Genomic DNA, 19,462 nt, shown 5'->3' on the forward strand with positions numbered 1-19,462 from the left:
GCTTAAATTAAAAAACTCAATAGCGGGAATGAATAGCAGATTAAATGATACAGAAAGAAAGCATAGTGATCAATGAAACCAAAACTTAGTTTTTTTAAAAGATAAACAAAATTGATAAACATTTATCCAGGCTCACCAAGAAGGAAAGAGGGAGGACCCAAATAAACAAAATAAGAAATGAAAGAAGAGAAAGAACAACTGATACCACAGATTTTAAAAAAATCATAAGAAAATATTACCAACAGTCATATGCCAACTAATTGTAGAAGAAATGGACAAATTTCTAGAAATATACAACCTGTCAAGACTAAATCAAGAAAAATAGACAATTTGAACAAACCAATCACTGCAGTGAAATTGAATTTGTAATTAAAAACCCCCCAGAAAACAAAAGTCCTGGATGGCTTCACAGGGGAATTCTACAAAACATATAAAGAACGACTACTACTTATCTTTCTCAAACTATTCCAAAAAATTGAAGAGGACAGAAAACTCCCAAATTTATTCTATGAGGCCACCATTACCCTGATATGAAAACCAGACAAGGACACTACAATAAAAGAAAATTACAAGCCAATTTCTTTGATGACTGTAGATGCAAAAATCAACAAAATACTAGGAAAGTGAATCCAACAATCTATAAAAAGGATGATACACCATGATCAAGTTGGATTTATTCCAGGGGTACAAAGATGGTTCAACATTCACAAATCAATCAATGTGATACACCACATTAACAAAAGGAAGGATAATAATTACATGAGCATCTTAATAGATGCCGAAAAAACATTTCACAAAATTCAACATCAATTCATGATAAAAACTTTCATCAGGGCTTCCCTGGTGGCGCAGTGGTTGAGAGTCCGCCTGTCGATGTGGGGGGCGCGGGTTCGTGCCCTGGTCTGGGAGGATCCCGCGTGCCGCGGAGCGGCTGGGCCCGTGGGCCGTGGCCGCTGGGCCTGCGCGTCCGGAGCCTGTGCTTCACGGCGGGAGGGGCCACAGCAGTGAGAGGGCCGCGTACCGCAAAAAAAAAAAAAAAAAAAAAAAAAATTTCATCAAAGTGGGTAGAGAGGGAACATATCTCAACATAATAAAGTCCATTTATGACAAACCCACAAGTAATACTCAATGGTGAAAAGCTGAAAACTTTTCTTCTGAAATCAGGAACAAGACACTCTCACCACTTCTATTTAACATAGCGTCGGAAGCCCTAGACACAGCAATCAGACAAGAAAAAGAAATAAAAGACATCCAGATTGGAAGGGAAGAAGTCCATCTGTCACTATTTGCAGATAATATGATACTTTATATAGAAAAACCCAAAGTCTACAGCCCAAAACTATTAGAATTAATAAATAAATCCAGCAAAGTTGCAGGATATAAGATTAATATACAGAAATGTGTTACTTTTCTATATAGTAAAAATGAACTATGAAAGTTAAGAAAAAAAAAAATCCCATTTACAGTTGCATCAAAAAGAATGAAATGCCTAGGAATAAGGTTAACCAAGGAGGTGAAAGACCTATACTCTGAAAACTATAAAACACTGATGAAGGAAATTGAAGGTGATACAAAGAAGTGGAAAGATATCTCATGCTCTTGGATTGGAAGGATTAATATTGTTACAATGGCTGTACTATCCAAAGAAATCTAGAGATTTAATGCGATCCTTATTAAAACACCCATGACATTTTTCACAGCACTAGAACAAATAATCCTAAAATTCATATGGAACCACAACAGACCCTGAATTGCTAAAGCAATCTTGAGAAAAAAGAACAAAGCTGGAGGAATCATACTTCCTGACTTCAGACTATACTGCAAAACTACAGTAATGAAAACAGCATGGTACTGGCATAAAAACAGGCACATAGATCAATGGAACAGAATAGAGAGCCTAGAAATAAATCCATGCACCTGTGATCAATTAATCCACGACAAAGGAAGCAAGAATATACAATGGAGAAACGACACTCTCTTCAATAAGTGGTGCTAGGAAAACTGGACAGATACATGTTAAAGAATGAGATTAGAACATTTCCTCATACCATATACAAAAATAAACTCAAAATGGATTAAATACCTAAATGTAAGATGTGAAACAATAACTCTCATAGAAAAGAACTTAGGTAGAACACTCTTTGACATAAAGCATAGTAATATTTTTTTGGATTTGTTTCCTAAGCCAAAAGAAATAAACAAATGGGACCTAATTAAACTTAAAAGCTTTTGCACAGCAAAGGAAACCACTGACAGAACGAAAAGGCAGCCTACTGAATGGGAGAAAATATTTGCAAATGATATGACTGATAAGGGGTTAATACCCAAAATAATATAAACAGTTCATACAACTCAACATCAAAAAAACAAACAACCTGATTAAAAAATGGGCAGAAGGTCTGAATAGACATTTTTCCAAAAAAGACACACAGATGGCAAACAGGCACATGAAAAGATGCTCAACATCATTAGTCATTGAAGATATGAAAATTAAAACAACAATGAGATATCATCACCTCACACCTGAGAGAATGGCTATCATCAAAAGGTCTACAAATAATAAATATTGGCGAGGACATGGAGAAAAGGGAACCTTCATACACTGTCGGTGGGAACATAAATTGGTATAGCCACTATGGCAAACTGTGGAGATTCATCAAAAAACTGAAAATGGAACTATCATATGATCCAGTATTCCACTCCTGGGTATATAACCAGAGAAAACAAAAACACTAATTCAAAAAGATACATGCATCCCAATGTTCTTGGCAGTAGTATGTGAGCCAACACATGGAAGCAACTCAACTGTCCATCAACATATGAATGGATTAATAAGATAAAGAAGATGTGGTGTACACACACACACACACACACACACACACACACACACACACAATGGAATACTACTCAGCCATAAAAAAGAATGAAATTCTGCCACTTGCAGCAACATGGATGGACATAGACAATATTATACTTAGTGAAATAAGTCAAATAAAGACAAATATTGTATGATACCACTCATATGTGGAGTCTAAAAAGTAAAACAAAAGAATGTATATAGCAAAACGGAAACAGACTCACAGATACAGAAAATAAACTAGTGGTTACCAGTGGGGAGGGGGAAAAGGGGAGGGGCAAGATAGGAGTATGGGATAAGAGGTACAAACTAGTATGTATAGAGAAGCAACAAAGATATGTTATATAGCTCAGGGACTTAAAGCCATTATCTTGTAATAACTTTTAATGGAGTATAACCTATAAAAATATTAAACCATTATGCTATACATATGAAACTAATATAATATTTTAAATCACCTATACTTCAATAAAAAATACTTAAATCTGTTTGTAGTTTAAAATTTTATATTTCAAAATTAAATTGGAAATATCTGACATCTTTATGATGTTGAATCTTCCTACCCAAGGTATGCTACATCTTTCCATTCGTTCAAGGCATCTTTCAATAGTGTTTTAAAGTTTTCTTCATTTGGTATGGTACTTTTCCTGTTAAATTTATTCCTAGGGTTTTTTTGTTTTGTTTTGTTTTGGTTTTCTGGGGTTTTTTTTTTTGCTGCCATTGTAATGGGGATCTTTCTTCTATTATATATTCTAACTAGTTATTACATATAAGTAACAATATTTATATATATATATATATATATATATATATATATATATATACAATATATATATATATATATATATATATATATATATATATATGCAATAGATATCTATATATGAAGTTGGTACCTGATACCTTTGTTGAATTTCATCATTTGTGATAGATTTTTAGTTGATTCTCATTTTTCTAGGTATGTGATCATATTACTGGCAACCAGTAATTAATTCTGTCTTCTCTTTGCCAAAGTTTATGCTTCTAATTTTTTTCTATTTAAAATACCTTAGTTAGTTCACAGATATTTATTGACCTATTATGGACAAGGCACTGTTCTAGGCCTTTGGAACATATTAGACAAAATCCCCCTCTTGGCAATTCTATAGTATTGGGGGACATATAAAAAAAGCAATAAACATAATAAATAAGTAGAATTTATAATATGCTGAATATGATTAATAATAAGAAAAAAACCACAACAGGATGAAGGCACTGGGAGCTTCCAGAATACGAGGCAGATTGCAGTTTTAGATGGGATGATCAGGGTACTTCTCATTGAAAAGGCAAATTTAGAGCAAAGACCTTCAAAAGAGGGGATGGAGGAATCACATGTTGGCTAATATTTTCAGCACAATGTAATGTAATCATGATGCTCAAGGGCATAGTGCCTTATTCTATACTCTAGTGGAAATATTTTTCCACTATTTCTCTGCATTCCTGATGTGGGCTTTGGATAGCCAAGATAGATACATTTTCTCCTATTAAGGCATTACTCATTTATTTTTATTTGAGTGTTTTATCAGGAAAGTTTATTGAAATTTATCAAAAGCCTTTTCAGTGTCTGTAATGAAGACCATGCTATTTTCTCCTTAAATCTATTAATATGATAATGTGTATTATATACTATGTGCATTACCAGCAGTGAAATGTTCTGGCATTTATGGTCATGGTGAATTATATTCCTTTAGTGTGCTGATGGATTAATTTGGTTAATATTTTATTTAGAATTTTCCATTATATTCAGAAGTGAGGTTAACCTGTGATTCCTTTTTTTTTTTTTTTTGCAATCCTTGTAATCATTGAAGCTACTGGCATAACTACTTTATTTGCTTCATAAAAGTAATACAGAAAATTTTCCTTAGTTTTCTCTGTTCTGGAATTGTTTAAATAACAGTGGAATTATCTGCTTTTTAAAAGTTTGGCATAGTCCCTCTGGAAATCATCGGAACTTGGTACTGTTTTAAAGGTTGCTTTTTGAAACGTTTTCTATTTATTCTATCTACTTTGATCTTTTCTGGGGTAAATTGTGTTTTCCTAGAACACTACCTATTTCAGACATTTACAAATTTAGTTTTGTAAAGTTGAACAAAGTCTCTTACTACTCTTCAATTTCATCTCTTTCTATGGTTACTTCTTGCTTCTCGTTTTGTATTTTGTGTATTTGCATTTGCCTCCATTCTTTTGATTAGATTAGCTAGTGGCTTATTTATTTTATTGTTTACTTTTAACTTCCAGATTTATTTAATCTACTGTGTTCTCTACTTTTATCTTTATCCATGTTTTTCTTTTTGTCATCCTTTAGTTTGTTTTGTGCCTCTTGTTCCAATTTCCCTCTGAGCATTGTTTTATCTTTCTCTCATGGTTTCTGAGATGTGGTATTCATTATTGCCCTTCTTTGGAAATTTTGCAATTTTGATTTATAAGTCCTTTTGACCCAAGAGATGTTCAAGAGAGTTTAATTTTTTATATCTCCAAATTTAAGTATCTTTTAGCTTTCTGAATTTTTCCATTGATTTCTCACTGTATTGTCTCATGATTAGAGAATATGTCATACTATTTCTATTTTTGAGGATATATTGAAATTTCCTTTGTGACCTAATATATAATCTATTTTCATGAATGTTCCATGGGCACTTGAAAATAAGATATATTCTCTATTTTTAGAATAAAGAGTTTGATACAAATTAACAAAATTTGCCTTATTAATCTTACTATTTAGTTTTTCTATGTGTCACTTATGTTTTTCTACTCAGTCTTTCATAAATCAAGAGAAGCAAATTAGAATATCCTATTACTGGTTTGTTTTTGTGTGTTTCTCCTTGTATGTCCCATAATTTCTGTTTTATACATGCTGCTGTCATATTTGATATGCTGTCATAACTGCTTATATCTTTACTGAGAATTGTACTTGTTATAGTTAAGTTCCATTCCTGTTTAATTCAAGGCTTTTTGGACTAAATTCCACCTTTTTTATATAAGACTGTGACTTCTGGTTTCCATGTCCTTGTGTTGCCTAATATACCTATGCCTTTATTTTAATTTTCAATCTTTTAAAATCACTTTAAAGTGATTTCTTTTAAGTGTGTCTTTACATTAAATATAGAGTTATGGTTTTCACTTTCACTCCAATTGGAATTTTCTTAATAGATGAGTTAAGCCTATTTATACTTACTGATATAATAGATATGTTTTCTCTTTGTTCTTACTGTTTTAAGTTATTAAAGAAATAGAACATTTTTGTTTTCATGGTTTTCAAAGGAAGTCTTTCACAAAGTAATTTGTTTTTATTTTTATGTACTTATGATACTTAGAGAAGTTTTAATTTTTGTTCTAGTGGTTACTTTTATTTAATATTCTTTTCACAATATTTGTTTCCTAATAGAAACAAAGATAAAATAGTGTGCATAATCTTCTCATCTACTTTGATCTACCACCCAATTTTTGATATATTCAATGTTGTCATCTTTTTCAGTGTTTGTCTAACACTAATATTACATATGCTAAGATTTTTTTATTGCTTGATTTGTTAGACTTCAAGTGATATCTTTTGACACCCAGCTATTAGACATGGGGTAATTAGAGAAAGTCCTCTAACTTTCATCTTTTTTCATCTTTTCCTTCTCACATCAGCCACAAGTAAAAATCTAAAATAATCTTCTAATTAGAAACATGAGATTATATGATATAGTATAGCAAAATGCATATTTTAAAGCTTTCAATTGAAAATTTGAAAAACAACTTAATACAAGCATTTATTTCCAAGTAGTCATAACCCTTCACCTCTTGTCCTTCCATATCATTAAAATTTAAATTGAAAACCTGGATAACATACTTCAACTTACAGATAATTGGTCTGGGCTTTGCCACAGCAAGTAGCTAGAACATTAACCAGAGAGACTCTGCCATGGAGACTGCATGGCTTCAAACTCCCTTTTAAATTAACATCTCAAAGGACAGGTAGTGATGCGAGGTAATGATTGAAAGCTCCTGTTTGCCATCATTTGTAATTATCAATGGAGTCTAAACAAGCTCATTAATTCATCCTCTTAACGTTGGCAACTGTTGTCTTTGATCATGTTCTACTCCATTACCTATGGTATTGTTTCTATATCTTGACAAAAATCAATCTTCTGTGTGTCAGAGTTGTGAACTGGTGGATAATTTTTATTTTCCTGGAGGTATTATTTGGCATGAGGGCCATATTAATTTGTGGGGAGATTAAACAGTCTGTCATTAAAGAATATACAAGATCTATCAACTTTCTGGTTAGTGCCCTGGTTGGGTCTGGCATCTGTAATATTTAATGCAGTAACTTATGGATTTTTTTTTCCAGGCGATACTTCAAGAAAATTCTAGTGGTTGGGAAGCATTGAGTTCCTTGTGCCAGGGCTTTTCCACATAAAATGGTGAGTGTGAGAAAAGTAGCATAAATTTGGGTTTTGATTTCTTCTCTCTTGTCCTTTCTATAAAAATGGCAAGCTACCTTGGCAGAGAATATTAACATATCTCCCATTATTGTTCTTTCTATCATCAGTTATTTGTTCAGTAATTCTTTATGAGCATGTAGAGAAGGCCAGACACTGTGCTATGCACTGGGGTTACAAGGTTGAGCCATACAGACATGGATTATGTGTTCATGGGTTTTTAGCCTACAAAGAAGCACATAACATAGATATCATTGCAATTCATATTTTGAGGAAAAAACATTACAGGACTATATAGCAAAGGCAATTGAGATGAGATCTGAAGGATGCATAAATGATGGGGATGTTCTTGGATTGGAAGAATCAACATTGTGAAAATGACTATACTACAGATTCATTACAATCCTTATCAAACTACCAATGGCATTTTCCACAGAACTAGAACAAAAAATTTCACAATTTGTATGGAAACACAAAAGACCCTGAATAGGCAAAGCAATCTTGAGAAAGAAAAATGGAGCTGGAGGAATCAGGCTCCCTGACTTCAGACTCTACTACAAAGCTACAGTAATCAAGACAGTATGGTACTGGCACAAAAACAGAAAGATAGATCAATGGAACAGGATAGAAAGCCCAGAGATAAACCCACACACATATGGTCACCTTATCTTTGATAAAGGAGGCAAGAATATACAGTGGAGAAAAGACAGCCTCTTCAATAAGTGGTGCTAGGAAAAGTGGACAGCTACAAGTAAAAGAATGAAATTAAAACACTCTCTAACACCATACACAAAAATAAACTCAAAATGGATTAAAGACCTAAATGTAAGGCCAGGCACTATAAAACTCTTAGAGGAAAACATAGGCAGAACACTCTATGACATAAATCACAGCAAGATCCTTTTTGACCCACCTGCTAGAGAAATGGAAATAAAAACAAAAATAAACAAATGGGACCTAATGAAACTTCAAAACTTTTTCACAGCAAAGGAAACCATAAACAAGACCAAAAGACAACCCTCAGAATGGGAGAAAATATTTGTAAATGAAGCAACTGACAAAGGATTAATCTCCAAAATATACAAGCAGCTCAGGCAAAAAAAACAATATCAATATCAAAAAAAACAAACAACCCAATCCAAAAATGGGCAGAAGACCTAAATAGCCATTTCTCCAAAGAAGATATACAGATTGCCAACAAACACATGAAAGGATGTTCAACAGCACTAATCATTAGAGAAATGTAAATCAAAACTACAATGAGGTATCACCTCACACCAGTCAGAATAACCATCATCAAAAAATCTACAAACAATAAATGCTGGAGAGGGTGTGGAGAAAAGGGAACCGTCTTGCACTGTTGGTGGGAATGTAAATTGATACAGCCCCTATGGAGAACAGTTTGGAGGTTCCTTAAAAAACTAAAAATAGAACTACCATACGACCCAGCAATCCCACTACTGGGCATATACCCTGAGAAAACCATAATTCAAAAAGAGACATGTACCACAATGTTCATTGCAGCCCTATTTACAATAGCCAGGACATGGAAGCAACCTAAGTGTCTATCGAAAGATGAGTGGATAAAGATGGTGTGGCACATATATACAATGGAATATTACTCAGACACAAAAAGAAACGAAATTGAGTTATTTGTAATGAGGTGGATGGACCTAGAGACTGTCATACAGAGTGAAGTAAGTCAGAAAGAGAAAAACAAATACCATATGCTAACACATATATATGGAATCTAAAAAAAAAACCAAAAATGGTTCTGAAGAACCTAGGGGCAGGACAAGAATAAAGACGCAGATGTAGATAATGGACTTGAGGACACAGGGAGAGGGAAGGGTAAGCTGGGACAAAATGAAACAGTGGCATGGACATATATACACTATCAAATGTTAAATAGATAGCTCGTGGGAAGCAGCTGTATAGCACAGGGAGATCAGCTTTGTGCTTTGTGACCACCTAGAGGGATGGGATAGGGAGGGTGGGTGGGAGATGCAAGAGGGAGGAGGTATGGGGATATATGTACACGTATAGCTGGTTCACTTTGTTATACAACAGAAACTAACACACCATTGTAGAGCAATTATACTCCAATAAAGATGTTAAAAAAAAAATGATGGGGAGGACTTCCCTGGTGGTGCAGTGCTTAAGAATCTGCCTGCCAGTGCAGGGGACACGGGTTCGAGCCCTGGTTCTGGAAAATTCCACATGCTGGGGAGCAACTAAGCCTGTGTGCCATAACTACTGAACCTGCACTCTAGAGCCCACGAGCCACAACTACTGAGCCTGCGTGCCACAGCTACTGAAGTTTGGGTGCCTAGAGCCCCTGCTCTGCAACAAGAGAAGCCACCGCAATGAGAAGCCCATGCACTACAACGAAGAGTAGGCCCTGCTTGTTGCAACTAGAGAAAGCCCATGCACAGCAACGAAGACCCAACGCAGCCAAAATATAAATAAATTAATTAATTTAAATAAATAAGTAAATATGTGACAAATAGCAAAAACTTCCTTATTAAAAAAAAAAAATGGGTGGAGATCACCTTTCTCCCCACAGATACACCAGAAATACATCTACACGTGGACCAACTCCTACAGAACACCTACTGAATGCTGGCAGAAGACCTCAGACCTCCCAAAAGGCAAGAACCCCCGCCCCCCACGTACCTGGGTAGGGCAAAAGAAAAAAGAATAAACAGAGACAAAAAGAATAGGCACGGGACCTGCACCAGTGGGAGGGAGCTGTGAAGGAGGAACAGTTTCCACACACTAGGAAGCCCCTTCGCGGGCGGAGACAGCGCGGGGCGGAGGGGGAAAGCTTCGGGGCCACGGGGGAGAGCGCAGCCACAGGCGTGCGGGGGGCAAAGCGGGGAGATTCCCGCACAGAGGATCAGGGCCGACCGGCACTCACCAGCCCGAGAGGCTTGTCTGCTTTCCCGCCGGGGCGGGAGGGGCTGGGAGTTGAGGCTCGGGCTTTGGGCGGAGCGCCAGGTTGGCGGCGTGAACACAGCCTGCAGGGGGTTAGTGCGCCACGGCTGGCCGAGAGGTAGTCCGGGGAAAAGTCTGGAGCTGCCGAAGAGGCAGGAGACTTTTTCTTACCTCTTTGTTTCCTGGTGCGGGAGGGGAGGGGATTAAGAGCGCTGCTTAAAGGAGCTCCAGAGACGGGCGCGAGCCGCGGCTAAAAGCGCGGACCCCAGAGACGGGCATGAGACGCTCAGGCTGCTGCTGCCACCACCAAGAAGCCTGTGTGTGAGCACAGGTCACTATCCACACCCCCCGTCTGGGGAGCCTGTGCAGCCCGTCACTGCCAGGGTCACGGGATCTCCGGGAGAACGCCCGGCGCGCCTCAGGCTGGTGCAACGTCATGCCTGCGTCTGCTGCCCCAGGCTCGCCCCGCCCTCCGTGCCCCTCCCTCCCCCAGCCTGAGTGAGCCAGAGCCCACGAGTCAGCAGCTCCTTTAACCCTGTCCTGTCTGAGCGAAGAACAGACGCCCCCCGGCGACCTACACGCAGAGGCGGGGCCAAATCCAAAGGTGAGCCCCTGGGAGCTGTGAGAACAAAGAAGAGAAAGGGAAATCTCTTCCAGCAGCCTCAGAAGCAGCGGATTAAAGCTCCACAACCGACTTGATGTACCCTGCATCTGTGGAATACATGAATAGACAACGAATCATCCCAAATTAAGGAGGTGGCCTTTGAGAGCAAGAATTATGCTTTTTTCCCCTTTTCGTCTTTTTGTGAGTGTGTATGTGTATGCTTCTGTGTGAGATTTTGTCTGTATAGCTTTGCATCCACCATTTGTCCTAGGGTTCTATCCGTACGGGTTTGTTTCTTTTTAAAATATTTTTTCTTTTTTCTTCTCTTAATAATTATTTTTTATTTTAATAACTTTATTATATTTTATCTTACTTTATTTTATTCTACTTTATCTCCTTTCTTTTTTTCCTTCCTTCCCTCCTTCCTTCCTCCCTCCATCCCTCCCTCCTTTCTTTCTTTCTTTCTCTCTTTATACTTCTACTAATTCTTTCTTTCTACTTTTTCTCCCTTTTATTCTGAGCCGTGTGGATGAATGGCTCTTGGTGCAGCAGCCAGGAGTCAGTGCTGTGCCTCTGAGGAGGGAGAGCCAACTTCAGGACACTGGTCCACAAGCGACCTCCCAGCTCCACATAATATCAAATGGTGAAAACCTCCCAGAGATCTCCATCTCAACACCAACACCCAGCTTCACTCAACGACCAGCAAGCTACAGTGCTGGACATCCCATGCCAAACAACTAGCAAGACAGGAACACAACACCACCCATTAGCAGAGAGGCTGCCTAAAATCATAATAAGTCCACAGACACTCCAAAACACACCACCAGACGGGGACCTGCCCACCAGAAAGACAAGATGCAGCCTCATACACCAGAACACAGGCACTAGTCCCCTCCACCAGGAAACACAATCCACTGACACAACCTTAGCCACTGGGGACAGACACCAAAAACAATGGGAACTATGAACCTGCAGCCTGCAAAAAGGTGACCCCAAACACAGTAAGATAAGGAAAATGAGAAGACAGAAAAACACACAGCAGATGAAGGAGCAAGATAAAAACCCACCAGACCTAACAAATGAAGAGGAAATAGGCAGTCTACCTGAAAATGAATTCAGAATAATGATAGTAAAGATGATCCAAAATCTTGGAAATAGAATAGACAAAATGCAAGAAACATTTAACAAGGACCTAGAAGAACTAAAGATGAAACAAACAACGATGAACAACACAATAAATGAAATTAAAAATACTCTAGATGGGATCAATAGCAGAATAACTGAGGCAGAAGAACGGATAAGTGACCTGGAAGGTAAAATAGTGGAAATAACTACTGCAGAGCAGAATAAAGAAAAAAGAATGAAAAGAACTGAGGAGAGGCTCAGAGACCTCTGGGACAACATCAAATGCATCAACGTTCCAATTATAGGGGTTCCAGAAGAAGAAGAGAAAAAGAAAGGGACTGAGAAAATATTTGAAGAGATTATAGTTGAAAACTTCCCTAATATGGGAAAGGAAATAGTTAATCAAGTCCAGGAAGCACAGAGAGTCCCATACAGGATAAATTCAAGGAGAAATATGCCAAGACACATATTAATCAAACTGTCAAAAACTAAATACAAAGAAAGCATATTAAAAGCAGCAAGGGAAAAACAACAAATAACACACAAGGGAATCCCCATAAGGTTAACAGCTGATCTCTCAGCAGAAACTCTACAAGCCAGAAGGGAGTGGCAGGACATACTGAAAGTGATGAAGGAGAAAAACCTGCAACCAAGATTACTCTACCCAGCAAGGATCTCATTCAGATTTGATGGAGAAATTAAAACCTTTACAGACAAGCAAAAGCTGAGAGAGTTCAGCACCACCAAACCAGCTTTACAACAAATGCTAAAGGAACTTCTCTAGACAAAAACACAAGAGAAGGAAAAGTCCTATAATAACGAACCCAAAACAATTTAGAAAATGGGAATAGGAACATACATATCGATAATTACCTTAAATGTAAATGGACTAAATGCTCCCACCAAAAGACACAGATTGGCTGAATGGATACAAAAACAAGACCCATATATATGCTGTCTACAAGAGACCCACTTCAGACCTAGAGACACATACAGACTGAAAGTAAGGGGATGGAAAAAGATATTCCATGCAAATGGAAACCAAAAGAAAGCTGGAGTAGCAATTCTCATATCAGACAAAATAGACTTTAAAATAAGGACTATCAGAAGAGACAAAGAAGGACACTACATAATGATTAAGGGATCGATCCAAGAAGAAGATATAACAATTGTAAATACTTATGCCCCCAACATAGGAGCACCTCAATACATAAGGCAAATACTAACAACCATTAGCCAAAGCAATCTTGAGAACAAAAAATGGAGCTGGAGGAATCAGGCTGCCTGACTTCAGACTATACTACAAAGCTACAGTAATCAAGACAGTATGGTACTGGCACAAAAACAGAAAGATAGATCAATGGAATAGGATAGAAAGCCCAGAGATAAACCCATGCACATATGGTCACCTTATCTTTGATAAAGGTGGCAGGAACGTACAGTGGAGAAAGGACAGCCTCTTCAATAAGTGGTGCTGGGAAAACTGGACAGGTACATGTAAAAGTATGAGATTAGATCACTCCCTAACACCATACACAAAAATAAGCTCAAAATGGATTAAAGACCTAAATGTAAGGCCAGAAACTATCAAACTCTTAGAGGAAAACATAGGCAGAACACTCTATGACATAAATCACAGCAAGATCCTTTTTGACCCACCTCCTAGAGAAATGGAAATAAAAACAAAAATAAACAAATGGGACCTAATGAAACTTCAAAGCTTTTGCACAGCAAAGGAAACCATAAACAAGACCAAAAGACAACCCTCAGAATGGGAGAAAATATTTGCAAATGAAGCAACTGACAAAGGATTAATCTCCAAAATATACAAGCAGCTCAGGCAGCTCAATATCAAAAAAACAAACAACCCAATCCAAAAATGGGCAGAAGACCTAAATAGACATTTCTCCAAAGAAGATATACAGACTGCCAACAAACACATGAAAGAATGCTCAACATCATTAATCATTAAAGAAGTGCAAATCAAAACTACAATGAGATATTATCTCACACCGGTCAGAATGGCCATCATCAAAAAATCTAGAAACAATGAATGCTGGAGAGGGTGTGGAGAAAAGGGAACCCTCTTGCACTGCTGGTGGGAATGTAAATTGATACAGCCACTGTGGAGAACAGTATGGAGGTTCCTTAAAAAACTACAAATAGAACTACCATATGACCCAGCAATCCCACTACTTGGCATATACTCTGAGAAAACCATAATTTAAAAAGAGAATCATGTACCAAAATGTTCATTGCAGCTCTATTTACAATAGCCCGGAGATGGAAACCTAGGGGTAAGACAGGAATGAAGACACAGACCTACTAGAGAATGGACTTGAGGATATGGGGAGGGGGAAGGGTAAGCTGTGACAAAGAAAGAGAGAGGCATGGACATATATACACTACCAAACTGAAGGTAGATAGCTAGTAGGAAGCAGCCGCATAGCAGAGGGAGATCAGCTCGGTGCTCTGTGACCACCTGGAGGGGTGGGATAGGGAGGGGGCAGGGAGGGAAACGCAAGAGGGAAGAGATATGGGAACATATGTATATGTATAACTGAATCACTTTGTTATAAAGCAGAAACTAACACACCATTGTAAAGCAAATTATACTCCAATAAAGATGTAAAAAAAAAAATGATGGGGAAGGTGGAACAGGAGTCAAGTGATCTAGGCAGAGAAAATTGAATCTGTGAGGTACTGAGACTCTTGTCTTAGTTGAAAAATTGGAAAAAGATAGGAATCAAGATGGGGAAGGATCTGATGTTAGACTGGAAAGGGGAATTGGTGGGTGCCAGATTCTGCTGAGATGCATCAGGAGGATTTTGGTCTTCTTCCAAAGAGCTGGGCAAGCTACATAATTTGTGGGGCTCAGTGAAATAAAAATGCAAAATGAAGGGGTTTCCTTGGTGGCGCAGTGGTTGAGAGTCTGCCTGCCGATGCAGGGGACAAGGGTTCGTGACCCGGTCCGGGAAGATCCCACGTACTGCGGAGCGGCTGGGCCCGTGAGCCATGGCCGCTGAGCCTGCGTGTCCGGAGCCTGTGCTCTGCAATGGAAAAGGCCACAACAGTGAGAGGCCCGCACACCGCAAAAAAAAAAAAATCGCAAAATGCAAAATGAAAATTCAGAGCCCTTTTTACAGAAATTATTAAGAATTTCAGTACAGTGACAGCAGGATTGTTCTAAGCACTGTGCTTTGTATGACTGCATAGGTTACAAGCGCATGATGTTGCCCCTGCCTAAAGGCAATGAGAAGCCAAGGAAAAGTGTTAAGTAGAGGAGAGAAGTGATTGGCTGGCAAGTGAAAAAGATAAATTCTTCTGTTGTTCTACCGAGGCACATTTAGTTAGTGATTAAAGGCAAAGGAATATGAATATCTCCCAGATGCAGGACTATAAATGATTTCTCATATGATCTTTATAAGTCATGTGCCTAGATACATAGGTGTCCAGAATCCACTCTCAATTCCTTAGTTGTGGTAGTAAAATGGTAAAGCCTGGGATTTTTGCTTAAGGTCATCCTATTTAAACCATTTTTTAAATACACTTGAATAACTTTATCCTCTACTCATTTAACAACATAAGCTCAAAGTTTCAACTAGTTGACAAAAATTATGCTTAAAATAATATTGTGCTTCTTGTTTAGAATCAACTGATATTCTGTGACAAAAGTATTAACATTAGAAATTCAGAAGTATGAAAGAGGAAATAATTTAAAGCATACAAGAAGGAGCAACTTCCTGCTAATCCTTGTTTGTTGTAATGATTTGCATATCCTGCTTAGAAGGTGTGTTCTGTTGTTTTAAGATAACAAGCTGTATTTCATAGGCAGCCTGTATTTAAAAATATTGAGAATCAAATCTTTTGCTCATTACCACTGATGAAACAAATCCTGAGTATTGTATGATGTGGTAAGATATAGGCAAACCAGAAAAAAAAGAATTCTCAAGCAACCATTTTAGTTTTTACAATAAGAATCCTAAATTTTTTGTGTGTATGTATTTTAAAACCCCTTAGAATAATCACCAAATTTAAAAACTTGATAGTGATCCACAGTTTACTTTTTGAAACACAGAGAAAGAATTTTCTTTAAGGCCTTTAATGACAAAATAGAGGCCAATCTAGTAGCTTTTTCTTAAAGTTTGACATCTCTAGAAATTGGCAAGTTTATTATTATTGGTTTTTTTAATCTGTTTAATGCAAATTTATAAATATTGATTGTGAAAATCTCCCCAGCTAATACTATTTTTTAAAAAAAGGTATTTGTTGTATAATTTGTAAATTATGACAATAAAAATATTTTATATTGTGGGCATCATTCTTCTTTAGATACATGCTATAAAATGTAAGAAATTACCTTACTTAATATTGTTTATGGTTTGACTATACAAAACATCTTAGAGAGTAACGTTACATGAGTAAAATGTGGGGAATAAAAGTGGTACAATTCTCATATATTAAATTAGGATTTGTTAGTATAGAGCAATGCATAGTGAGGAAGTGAGTCCTTCATTTAAAGTTACTCTCAGTCTAACAGGAGAAACAAGGCAGACACAAAAATAAATATGTAAAAATAAACAGTCACACTATAAGACCTGACCTGGCTGTACAGAACTGTGGTTCTGTATGAGGGTTAAATATCTAGGATGTCAGATACAGGCAGAGGTAATGAGCAGATGGGCCTAATCTTAAAGGCAGAGAATCGGAAGGTGGATGTGTATAAAAATCAGACTGGGAGCTGCAAAGGAAAGGGGGGTAAGCCCTAGCAAATTACGGGTTTGCAAATCTTATATGAGATAAAAACCAGTATCAGTATTAGATGGCCACTGGCAATGGAATTATATTACGAATGCTTAAGATTGATAGGACATTCTAATATTTTAACGGCTGAGATGCTCTTGGCTTCACATAAGAGAAAACGAGAGATAACTTAAGCAAAAATGGAGATGAACAAATGGGTAAAGACCCATCCCCAAGCATGGAATTAAACCTAGGCCTCTCAAAAAAAAAAGTAATATTTTAAACTGTCAAAAAAAAAAAAGATTCATAGGACATTCAAAAAGAGTTTCTGCCAATCTAGGTGAGATGATGATAGAGAAATTAATTAGAATTAACATACATATGGCAGAGAATAGGGTGGATAATTGTGCTGGTCTAGTTTGGGATCCTGGTAATAAAAGAAGACTTCATGAGGGAGCTGGAATAATTATTGAGCTTTAAAAGATAAGAGTGAAACTGCTAGATAACTCATGATCATTATTATTGCCTAATATTTATTTTTGTTGCTTCCAAATATGTTGAGTAAACTGTAAGACGTACCTGCAGGGTAAAACAGGACTTCTGCCTCTGAAATGCAATTCCATCTCAATGCACAATTAATTGAAATGAGTTAATAGTGTGATACCATGTAGTTATTATAATTGGACAAATATATCTGGGTTTAATTTAACTTGATAGACATATTCTAAGGAGTTCAAAAGCTTTCGAAGTGGTTAGAAAAGACTCTTAAGGCCTTATTCTTAAAAAGAGATTTTAATTTGAAAAATAAAAAATTATAGTTATGATTTTTTGTACAATTATATTGAAACAATAATTGTACATAGAAATAATGATAAAATTACTTGCCTAGGTCCACAGGTGATGATTCTTCCATTGTTTGTTCCACAGGCTCAGAGAGGAAAAAACTAAGTACACAATCACTCTGAAAAATAAGGCAAAATAAAATATTTTTTCATATCTTACATTTATTTATTGTTCCTATTCCCTAGTATTTAAAAACGTTGACCCTAATATATAATGTTTATAGATACCTGTTTTATTTATAGATATATCTATATTTACAGATTTCATAAATAGAAAAAAATATACCGGGAAGTTTATTAAGTCAATGCTATAATTTTACACCAAGTTAAACTTAACTTTCATGAGATTAGATATCTGGTTATTTGATATTTCTTTAAGAGGCTCAGGTGTGCTCTGCTTTTAGAGCTCACCATATGTTTATATTCTTGAACTTTACAATTATGCATGAATCTCACACCTCCTTTTTCTTGAAAATGTGTACCATTGGACAAAGCCTTTGAAGAAAAATTACTCTCAGTAGGACACAGGTACTCAGTGAAAACCCATTACTCCTCAAGGTTCAATTCTAGAAATGCTCACTAATTACTGACTACACCAATGCCATAGAGGAATGTTAGGGGATATTTAGAAACAGAAAGTTGCAAAAGGTGACCCCTCTCTTTAGAACACAATCTAGTGGAGGAAACAGACTGTATTGAATGCTTTAATAGAAATTCTAGTTCTGTTTAATTTTAGAACAAAGAAGTGAGTGTGCTTCTCTTTTAAACTGAGATTGTCACAAACAAACTGACATTTAACCTGGGCTCCAAATAAATGGGCTAACTGGTGAATCAAAATAACTTTTCCTTAGTGACACTGACACACATTTTGTTTTAAGCCATTATATGACCAAAGCAGCCCTTCCTATATTATTATCTGAAGGGCACAACTAAATAATTGATTCTTTTGACTATCATAAGCTGATGCCATAGTACCTGCAAAGCTGCCTGACATTCTACCCAGTTAGCCTTCATTCTGTGCAATGGCTCTTTAAAACCTCTTCCAGAAACTTACACTTCCAACTCTGACTCCTTCTTTGCTGATGATTTTGTCTCCACTCAAGAGAAAATAAAAGGCAGATGGAAACTCCTGTATTTCCTGCTACAAAATCTACAGCTGCACAAAGCCACTTTTTCTCTTTTTTTCCTGCTATACGGGAAGAAGTGTCTCTCTTCTCATCTATTATAAGTTGAATTCTACCCTCCGAAAATTTATATGTTGAAGTCCTAACCCACAGTAGCTCAGAATGTGATCTTATTTGAAAATAGGGTAATCACGATGTAATTAGTTAAATTAGGTTGAGGTCATACTGGTGGAGGGTGGACCTCTAATCCAATATAAAAAGGGAAAATTTAGACACATTCATGTAGCAAAGATGATGTGAAGAGACACAGGGAAGAAATGGCCATCTACCATCTGTAAGACATGGACAGAGGCCTGAAATAGACTCTTCTTCACAGCAGTCAGAAGGAACCAACCCTGTCGACACCTTGATTTCAGACTTCCAGCTTCCAGAACTGTGAGACAATGCATTTCTGTTGTTTACATCACCCAGTTTGTGGTACTTTGCTATGGCAGCCCTAACAAACTAAGACATCATCCAATGCTGATCACATCTTTCTGTGTCCTAGATTCTATTCCTTCCTCCTCAGGAACCTTGTAGATTATCCCAATCTATACTTTAGTGTCTTTTTCTTCCTCCCTTCCTCCCTCCCTCTTTCTCTCTTTCTTTCCTTCCTTCCTTCTTTCTTTCTCCCTCCCTCCCTTCCTTCCTTCCTTCCTTTCTTTCTTTTCTTTTCTTTTTCTTCCTCTCTTCCTTCCTTCCTTCCTTCCTCCCTCCCTCCCTCC

At 37.1% G+C, this 19,462-nt stretch overlaps 1 protein-coding gene across 3 annotated transcripts in view; it reads right to left on the reverse strand.

Annotated features, from left to right (window-relative positions):
* The window catches only part of PIK3C2G (phosphatidylinositol-4-phosphate 3-kinase catalytic subunit type 2 gamma), a 324,948-nt gene that overhangs the window by 45,126 nt on the left and 260,360 nt on the right, over positions 1 to 19,462 (reverse strand). For all 3 annotated transcript variants that reach the window (XM_007454609.1, XM_007454608.1, XM_007454607.1), the window contains one exon: positions 17,618 to 17,693. In XM_007454609.1, the coding sequence (XP_007454671.1) occupies positions 17,618 to 17,693 (76 nt within the window). The remainder of the gene's footprint in view (positions 1 to 17,617; positions 17,694 to 19,462) is intronic.

The sequence above is a fragment of the Lipotes vexillifer genome, unplaced genomic scaffold, assembly GCF_000442215.2.
Source record: "Lipotes vexillifer unplaced genomic scaffold, Lipotes_vexillifer_v1.1 scaffold559, whole genome shotgun sequence".
In the NCBI taxonomy this organism is placed as follows: Eukaryota; Metazoa; Chordata; class Mammalia; order Artiodactyla; family Lipotidae; genus Lipotes; species Lipotes vexillifer.